This window comes from Hippocampus guttulatus, chromosome 1 (genome assembly GCF_054856545.1).
Source record: "Hippocampus guttulatus isolate MCC_2025c chromosome 1, RoL_Hgut_1.0, whole genome shotgun sequence".
Taxonomy (NCBI): domain Eukaryota; kingdom Metazoa; phylum Chordata; class Actinopteri; order Syngnathiformes; family Syngnathidae; genus Hippocampus; species Hippocampus guttulatus.
The window spans coordinates 4,093,013-4,103,128 of record NC_141261.1 but is presented as its reverse complement, the minus strand read 5'-3'; the positions used below and the strand labels follow the sequence as shown (position 1 = coordinate 4,103,128).

General features: G+C 42.5%; 1 protein-coding gene across 2 annotated transcripts in view; it reads right to left on the bottom strand.

Moving 5' to 3' along the window:
• Positions 1 to 3,625: 3,625 nt before the first annotated feature.
• Positions 3,626 to 10,116, bottom strand: part of atp9a (ATPase phospholipid transporting 9A) — a 28,490-nt gene continuing 21,999 nt past the window's right edge. For both annotated transcript variants that reach the window (XM_086104896.1, XM_086104907.1), the window contains exons 22-28: positions 9,936 to 10,000; positions 9,331 to 9,486; positions 7,343 to 7,407; positions 7,123 to 7,231; positions 6,978 to 7,035; positions 6,171 to 6,374; positions 3,626 to 4,644 (exon numbers count right to left, since the gene is read on the bottom strand). In XM_086104896.1, the coding sequence (XP_085961022.1) occupies positions 4,508 to 4,644; positions 6,171 to 6,374; positions 6,978 to 7,035; positions 7,123 to 7,231; positions 7,343 to 7,407; positions 9,331 to 9,486; positions 9,936 to 10,000 (794 nt within the window). In that variant the 3' untranslated portion in view covers positions 3,626 to 4,507. The remainder of the gene's footprint in view (positions 4,645 to 6,170; positions 6,375 to 6,977; positions 7,036 to 7,122; positions 7,232 to 7,342; positions 7,408 to 9,330; positions 9,487 to 9,935; positions 10,001 to 10,116) is intronic.

The window sequence follows — 10,116 nt, the reverse complement described above, 5'->3', positions numbered from 1 at the left end:
GCAATGTTGGTGTCTTTTTGTATATTCAGTCTTTCGTGACCCCCTCGATTGTTTTCAGTCCAAAGCAAAAACAAAAGAAATGGTCTCACTGTTAGAATACTTTTGGAGAGGAGAGTAAACATTGACGGAGGATGTTCAAAATACAGTTCGAGACTTGCGAGGATAAGCAGTTGGTGTGCTTTCCCCCCCCCCAATTTTTCCAAAATCAAAAATTTCCCCAGTGTGGGACAATAAATATATCTTAATTACAGTGACATCGCCAACTAGAGGCCTGGCATGTATATTACTGTTTTCAGTCATTTTTGTAGACACCGTATGCGTGAACAGTGATTGTTTTGACCATGTTGTCCTCTCAAAATGAGAGGAAACGTTTCATTTTTGTTGGTCATCATTTTAACATAGCCGACGTTAAGATGGTCACATAGAGCTTCAAGCAATGCTGGTGATAGTCTTTGTTCATTGGTCGTGACATGACGAAAAAAAAAAAAAGCAATCCCAAGCTTGCAGTGCTGGCATGTCCTGGTACGAGAAGGAATCTTATTTCCTTCCTGCCACAACTTGAGATCCTCTGAGAACATTTTCCCCATTTTTTTTCCAATGTGTGTGAGGTCAGATGTTCCATCAACATGGAAACTCCATACAACCTGATGGAACCCGCCTGCTTATGTAACTGGATTCTGATCGATCCTCACATGTCAACGAAAAGAATGCAAGTGTCCGCGCTTCCAGTGGAAAAGTGGCAGGCTCGCTTGTGGATTTTCCTCCTTTGGAGCACAATACCCAATCCACTACCCCCCCACTTCCCCTCTTTAAGACGGTAGCTCCAGGTTTCCACCTCCATCCGCGACTATTTCATAACTTTGACACGTTATCTTGGTAAGTAAGCAAAAAAGGTATTTGGTTGCCAAAACAAAGTGGAACAACCTCATTAATGCTTACACTCATAATGAATCACACACGGAGAAACGCAGAGGTCTTTGGTTCACTTGTACTTTTTTTTGGGGGGGGGGGGGGGGTATGAAAAGAAACTGTACGGCGTGTTCGACGTTTGCAAGTGTGTATCGTTTACACTTGCGTCAAATACATCATCATAAACAATGAGCACTTTAGATGTCGCTCCAAATCATCCACGAATTGCTTCCAATAACAACAACAATGCAACGTTTGTTTGCTTGTACGGTAAACACCTGAGAGCCCTGTCGCGTGTAGCAACCCCCCCCCCCCCCCACACACACACAAAAAGTGACCTTAAATCAACAGTTTAAAACTGCAGATATATCACAAATAATGATCTCAAAAGATACCCCTAACCCAATCCTAACCCAGCAACAAAGGGTTTGAAGCAGACAACAAAATAGCCACATTAATGTACAGTACTGTGATTTTTTTTCTAGTGCAAAAAGGGGTCTTTTGCATTAAAAAAATAAAAATACCACCCACGGATAGCACAAAATTGCTGAACAAAAAACCTGTTATGTAAAAGAATTTTTTTTTCTCACCAATACAACTGACTAAAAATGTTGAGATTATTGAGGTAGGCCTCCCTTGTTTGTCCAGCATATCATTCAAAATCCGCACAAACATGATTAGGCCTACTCATGTTATAGTATAGGGCAGTAAAAAATAAACAAAAAAACAGTGTATGCGCAACTGAGACATGTCTGCCATCTAGTGATGAATGGTCATATTGCAACTCAAAACGACAGCCAGCACATATTTGTCGTTCGACACCTGCGAATTCGCAAATTCACAGACCCCCCCCCCGCTAATTTTTTTATTTATTTTTTACTGGGATGTTTTTCTCATTTAAGACACGATTTTCGCGGAAAATGTACAAGGAAGGTTTATCAACATTTCGTAGGGAATGGTTTGGGTTTGTAAAATAAATAAATAATATACTGCCGTGGTATTTCCTGCGGTGGCTTCAAATGAAATACAATTAAATATCTAGAAGAGAAGCTAAATATTCCCTTCTTCTTTAATCAACATGATTCTGATTTATGGCAGTTGTGACTTTCTTGCCGAAAGAGACACTAGTGGCCACCATAGCAGGGATTACATGTGATTTGAATGCAAAAAGTTTGGGCATTCGGTGCAACTACAATATAGTTCCATACTATCATCCGGACAAACCCAAGTCATGACCACGGGACATTTTGCGGTCTGTCAGCTTGTTCTCTTCCATTGGGAATGCAAAGCTGTTTCCGAGTGGAAAACTCACTCGTCTTGACTCGAGGCCCCCGGAGATGAAACGAATCAACCTGCTTCATTTGCTTGGACGTTATGTAACAAGCACCTCGTGCAAGTCCACACTTTGTCCACAACATCTTGGACAAAGTGCCCCCCCCCCCCCCCCCCCACTCCCGCGTGTTGTTCGAAAGTTTCCACTCCCCGGGGAAGACTGTCTGCATGATTTTGGAATGCGTCTTGTGGGAATTTCTGATCATTTGTGAGTTAGGAAACTCTCTTCGAGTTCACCCTAGATGAGTTTGATGAGCTTGTTCTTCTACACTGGACACATCCAAGCACACCTTTTTGGACCTTCATTTAGGCAGTGGAAAAAGAACAGGGCCTTCCCCAAATTATTACTGCTAGCTAAAAGCAAACAGTTGTCCATATTTTGCTCAGGCAAAAAATAAATAAATAAGCTAAAATTAAAAGCTCTGATTGATTTATTGAACCGGTTGAGAGGTCCGTCTCAAAAGCAGGGGCCACCAACCTTTTTGAAAGTGAGAGATACTTCTTGGGCACCGAATAAAGCAAAGGACTGCCAGTTTGATAAACGTCTGAAATAACAGATTTGTTCAAATTACCTTTAATGACATCTTACTGGTTAGCACGTCCTCCTCACAGTGCAGAGGTCCAGGGTTCGATTCCGAGCTCCGGCCTTCCTGTGTGGAGTTTCCATGTTCTCCCCGTGACAGCGTGGATTTTCTCCAGGTACTCCAGTTTCCTTCCACATTCCATACACATGCACGGTAGGTTAATGAAACATTCTAAATTGGCTCGAGGTGTGGTTGTCCGTCTGTACCCTGTGATTGGCTGGTACCCCGCCTACAGCCCATAGATAATGGATGAATATTCATTCACTGATTATATTTTGATTTTTCACAATAACCACCACCATAATAATCACCATGTCCTATTACTGGTGAGCTATTCTTTTTAGAAGAGGCCCGCTACCTACTCATTGAGTCCTTGGGGGCTATTTGGTGCCCACAGCGAGCATGTTGCTGGCCTCTGCTCTCGACAATGAAACCTGTCAGGTTGATCACAATCTGTCCAGGCACAGTGTTCACAATTTTTCCGCGCATGGTATACAATGTAGAACCATTTCCATCATTCAACTTTTAGAAAGTGTACAAGAAACCTTTAAGGAACATTTGGACACTCTTAATCGTCATATACGTAAAATGACTTAATCACTGTTCATATTAATATTTAAAACAAAACGACTCACCCTTCAATGTCAGAGGCTGTTGAAGGTCTGGGAACTGTCATACAAAAGTAAAAAAATAAAACAAAATCAATGGCAGGATATTAAAACTGAAATAGCACACTTACCTTTAACTTAGAGGGAAATTACTGCTTGTGCTTGGTGTTGGAGGCAAAAATCATCCCAGGATAACAAAGCAGGAAATTTATTAATCATCAGCACAATAACGACACAGTTTTGTTTTGCTTGGAAGGGAGAAGCCAACGACTGGTAAATAGCATTAAAAAAAAAGGTGAACACATACAAACAAAAATAAGTTATTTACAGGCACCCACATCATGCTTTCCACTTCAATGGCAACATAATAAATAACAATATATTTTTAATATGAATTCCATAAAACACAGTAGGGCAGAGACACAATACGATTCACTGCATCACTGGGAGAAATTAAATAAACATATTGACAATATGAACAATGCATTTGTCATAGTTATCCCTTCTTGTTAAAGCCAGTAATAGGGCTGCAGGTTTTTGTCTTTTTTTTTTTTTTAATGGTTTTAGGTCACAACCACATGAAAGTAGTGAAGGGCCCAAAATAACCATGGCTGCTGGGGATGCGGGGGTCGGTATAGAAAGACGCTGGGACCGATTTATCCCGAGACGCAGCGGGCCCGCTGACATTGACCGCCTCCACTGCCTGACGCATAAACAAAAGTGACTTTTATGGTCACTCAACTGGTTACGAAGTGTATAATTCTGGCACTCCTTTTAGAAATCACAGTTTGTGGAGTGTGAATCAAGTCTCAAGTCCCACAATAAAACTGCTACTGCTACTAACGATGGCGAATGTAAGCTTTTGAAACGCCATCAAACTCATTGGCATCATTTTTTTTTTTAAATAAACGTGGAGAAATAAATTTGCAAGATGTGTCATATTTCGTACATACAGGCAAAACACCCACAACTGTTTCGAACTTATGATGTGAAGTTTGTGTTAAACGTGTCCATGTCACATGATGTAGATCTGCACTGGAGTGAATGATAATGACACCCATCAAGCAGCGCCCACTAGGAGGTGAGCTTGGAATAGTTGGGCGGGGAGAAGCGCCGACGCAGGTACTTGAGGATGTAGAGGGGCAAGCAGCTGACCAGCGTGATGGACGTCACCTTCCACAGGAACGACGGCGTGGCGATGAAGTACACATCTGAAAGTGACAGAAACACCCACGACAGCTCTCACTCAACAGGAGACACAGAGAAGGAGAAAAAAAACCTCACGTTCGATATACTATACAGCGCTGCAGCAACACCCCTGAACTGAAAGTTGCTTGCTTTGGTGCTTCTTTCAGAAAAAACAAAAACCTTACTTGTGTCTGACAAGTTGGTAAACCTAGCAACAGATTAATATGGAAACACTGGGTAGAACTGTTGAAAGAGAATACGTAATTTGATTGACTGGTAGCATCACGTGAGCGCTGTGCGTGCGAGAAGCAGAGATAAAGCAGAAATGCGCTACAGCTCAATACTGCCCATTAAAGGCAGCTGAAAACAGACCCGTTTGCGTTCTCCCCAAGGAAGAGAGAAGCAGAAGGAGGAAAAATAATTTTCCAGAACAACTGAAGCTTTTCCAGGAAATTTAATATTTTTTCTTTTTTTTGTGTTTTCCATGACTGAAAAATTAGTCTGTCATTTTCCAGGTTGTCCGGGATGTGTGACCACCCTGCTTTCTTTATTGTTTACATGCAAACATGTTACGCACAGACACGGTTTGCCTCGTGTAGCTGGCTCTCTCCCTCACAGTTTCTCCACACCGACCTTAAAAGGGACTGTGCACACAAAGAAATGCACTTTAGGCCAAATCCGGTATTCGATATGTCAAGCTTTCCATCCTGGAATACCGTACATATCTATTTCCATGATTTATAATGGCTCAAAGCAGATCTGCACCGCCCATCCTCAAAAGGTTTTGTCTCTGACTTACATGTGTTTTCGCCTCTGCCTTCCTTCCATCTAACAATGACGATAAACCAAACCTCCTTGGTAAGCACAATGTCGAGTTGAAACGATGCGTGAAGGCTGACCTTTAAAATCTATTCTTGTGTGCCTCAGTGAAGAAAAGTGTCCCCAAAAAAAAAAGGTACCCTTGACCACATGCCAGCCATGACTTGCAGCGGTCGAGATCGCAGGCTCAAAATGGATCTCCACAGCCCACAGAAGCCCTAAAATAAAGGCTAGTAACATTTTGGGTGTTACTGGCCAACACGACTCAGCGTGTCAACTCATCAGGAACCGACTGCTGTGGTCGTTTGTTTGAAACTCCTTAGTAACATCGTACGGACAGCACACCCTCTTGCTTATGTACATTTAAATAAAACAGAAGTCCACCATTTCACTTTTAAATTTGCGGTTTTATCAATAAAATACTGGCCAAAAACGACAATGCAATTTTTCATTATTATTATATTAGGCTAAAGATAATCAAATTTAAGTCATTCACAGCTAAGTCGTTTACTGCCCGGATGGGGTGCAGTTGAAGTCAAAATAGAGGTCAAACATATTTAAGTCAACTGACCAATTGCTGTTTGAGGTTAAGCGAAGGGACAAAATGGGTGTCACTCGTTTTGTGTCTGGCCTTTTCCAAAATGGAAAAAAAGCATGTAAGGTCATAGCAGGTTGAAAGTTCCATTTGAAAGTCACGAAACAGACTTGGAGCCCGCTGAGGGCATCTCACCAATGAAGTCGTGCAGAAAGACGAGCGACGCCACATAACAGGCCAAGCTGAGGAGTTCGGCGACCATCATGAGCCAGTGCCACGTCTGGATGGTCAGCGCCACCATGAGCAGCTCGGTGAGGATGAGCGACGTGAAGGAGATGGCCACGATGTGGACGAACTCCGACTCGAAGAGCAGTAGCGCCCCGTACATGATGATGCTGCCTGCGAGGCCCAGCGAGTTCAATGTTACAGTCAAGTTACACTCTAAGATGTCCTTTTGCATCTCGCTGAGAACTAGTTTGCGCAGTAGCGTCAGTATTAGGTCCTTGCACCGCACAAGAAGGAATCTTTGGTTACAGCCGTGTTCTTGACACCATTTGTGGACCAGAAGTTTTTGTCATACAAATATTGACTATAAATATGACTTTCTCTGCTAACAAAAAAAAATATGTTAAATGTAGAAAGAGGCTAAGGTAAGCGACGCAATGTATTGTTTTCAATTATCTTATCTGATGGTTTCGAAATTAGAGAACCAAGAATGAAGCTAAAATGTACATTAGAACAGTAACTGCAGTTTTTGGCAAAATTATATCTGCACGAACCGACTAATTCTATTTCCGATTATGCGGAAAAGTAAATCCAAACCCAAACAAAACAAAAGTCGAAGAAAGCTCCTTGAATCAAGTTGAGATGGTCCATGGCTTTTCTCTTTAAGACAAGAACATTCATTATTTCTTAACGTACTCGCAAAAAAAAAAAAAAAAAAAAAAAAAAAGTCAAACTGGTGGAGAAATTGAGAAAATGACAGTCTCGGTGAGTTCTTACCTTGATAAATACTGATTAAAACCCATATTAGAAACGTCTTAAAGGACAGAGGTCTCCCCTGAAGGAAGAAATCACGGAAGAATATTTACACATTGATTTTGGTATTATTCTAAATACCACATTTGTGTAAACGTTGGCTACATACCTTCAACAAGTCTTTGTATAACTCCGGATATAGCATGGCCACCTCGGACTTGACATCTTTGTCCAACACCAGGGAGAAGACGGGGAACATTGTGTAGATGGAGGAGTAGCTGAAACGTGGGAAATAATCGTGACGTTTCATGTTAAGCGTGTGGAGGACAAGCCCGCTGGGACATGTTGCCACTTTGGCATTGAGAAACATGGTGGCTACGTGCTCTCACCCAATAATGAGAAATCCTTGGTAGAGTGGCACTGAAGCAAAGTAGAAGACGGATGAGAAGACGGCCTGTGCAACACAAGAGAGAAGTTGTTTGAATTCAGGCAAAGCAAGGCCAGGCATTTTTATTGATGTAGCGCATTTCATCCATCAGGTAACTCAATGTGCGCCACATAAAACATTCATTGCAAGATCCACATTTTGGAAAAATTGGATGACAGAAATGCTTGAAAAGACCTTAATGATAGATAGGGGAAAAGAGCAGAGTTTTTCATCTGGATTTAAAAGCATTTACACTTGGGGCTGACTTCATGTTCAGTTTGCATCTTATTCCATTTGCGGGCTAAATGCTGCAGGACATCAATATTGTTGTGTGTGATTCCTGTAATAACATTCAGTAACTCCAGGTCACTATCAATTTTCCATTGTTGACATTGAAGCATGATTAGGGTTATTAAAGACTCTTAATTGTCCATAGGTGTGAACGTTTGTTAGTCAACATGTGGCCTGTGATTGGCTGGCACCAAAACCAGGGTGTACTGCCACTCGCCCAAAGTCATCTGGGATAGCCTCCAGCTCACCTGCGACCCAAGTGAGGGCATTGAAAATGGATGGATGGAGGTTGCTGAGGAATGCGCAAGCATGTCTTTCCCTTTTCGCGATCTGTATGGATGCAATTTGATTGGCTTTAGAAAATACCTTCAAACTTGTGATTCATCCCTTACCAACCAAAAAAATAAAAATAAAAAAATTTAAAAAAACACTAGTGTGCATGCAAGGCCAGTTTATGAAAGGACACAAACCTAGACACTGAACCAGAATCTTCCACGTGAACATCCTTGGGCTGGAATTTGGCACGATGACTGGCAAGCCCCTGCAACTAATTTCGGCGTGCGGGGTTGGCACGGCTGATGCACCATTGAGCTGTCAAGCGCCACGCAGGGCTGCTTCCAGCTGTGGTTGTGGTTGTCCAGACATGTGGAGGAGGGCCCCCCCCCAATCCCCCTTGAGGCGGTGAGTCATGGGCTCGCCCTCCGTCGCGGCCCCAAGGTTGGACTGGGATACGGTAGCGGTGGTGTGGGGGCGCTCTGACTCATGACCACACCTTCCTGCCTCACATTGGATGCTTAGTCTTTTGTATGCAAGCACTATTTTATCTCATTTCAGATTAAACACATTTGAGCAGTGGTTCGTCATCTGGCTCCAACTGTGTATATTTATATATAAGTGTATGAATTGGGGAGTGGGGGCATGGGGGCGGGGGGGGGGGGGGCATAATGATCAATTCTTTTAATTTTGCTGTAATTGATCATGAAGAAGAATCCAAAAAGGCAAATGTCTACTCTATGGTAACAAAAGAGTTATTGATTTTGGTCATTTGAAATAATTATACTGGTCCAAATAAACACATAAATAAATAAATAAAATCCTTCTGAGATTGTTCAGTTTGTTTGTTTCTCTCGCACGTCAGGTTTTAATAACAATAATAAAATATGTAATAGTTATATATTAAGCAGTATTTGTGAATTACAGGTTAGCTTCAGCAACAGGTGGATTTTTTTCTGAAACGTCACTTACCCCGGTAACTTAAAAAAAAAAAAACATAAAACTATCTCAAAAACCTAATGTGTTAGACCAGTGTCATTGTTTAACCCTTTCAAGCACCCTGTAACCAGATAACATGAGCTGTCCACTGTAGTAACCGCTGTCCCTGAAAGGATTAAGTATTTACATTTAAAGACATGTTTCCATAATGACAAACAAGAAAAAAAATGACATGGTTTATGTGGGTTTAACAGCCTTTTATGTACGTGGCCAGGGATTGTTTGGTGACCAGTCCAGGATGAACCTGGTCTCTTACCCAAAGTCACCTGGAATTGCCTCCAGCTCACCTGCGACCCGAATGAGGAAAAATCCTCTCGAAAATTGACTGATGCATTCAAAGGCGTCCTTTGAAGGGGATGAGTGTGGACTATCGGAGGGGGGTGATACCTGCATGGTGCTGATGCAAAGGCTCCGGTGGATGACAAACTGGCTGAGGGCTGCCGACCGCTTGTAGCTGTTCCGTCCGTGAACCATCAGGAGACGACCCAAATGTTTGAACTGAGTCACAGAGAAGTCTGCGGCCAGTGAGGCCTGTTTGCCTTCCTGTTGAACACGAGGAACACAGGCAGGACAGTGAGGAGTCTGTCCACCTGAGGCGCCGCCAAGTGGATCATACGCTAAAACACATTTTTTTGTTGTGCTCATAAAACAGTCAGTGCACGCACACAGACAAATCTGACTTGTTGAAGTTAAGAGTCTAAGCTTAGTAATGGCACCTCCAAATGATGTGTACAAAAATCACCTGTGCAATTCAGAACATTAATGTTAAAATATATTTTTACAAGAAAAAACCCCCATTAGATAATACGAGTACTGTAGTGTTTCTGGTATGCAGACTGCTACTTTTTTACCCCCATGTAAAATACCTCATGCACACAGACAATGAAAATAGACTCATGCGTGTGCACACGACTTCACAATATGTGAACACGCAAAGGGGTTTTGACAGGAAAGGCGAGCTGTGAGAGGGGTTCGGTCGGTAGGAGTCTCACTTTTCCCTCCACTCCCACGCCACAGTCGGCTTCCTGGATCATGCTGACATCGTTTCCTCCGTCCCCTAAGAGAAAACAAAAGCCATAGAGGTGTCAGGATTCACATCGCCGGTGCTCCGATACAGCGGTTGCTTCTCAAGACACGCCCTTAATTTGAGATCAGAACCTTGCCATAGAGAGG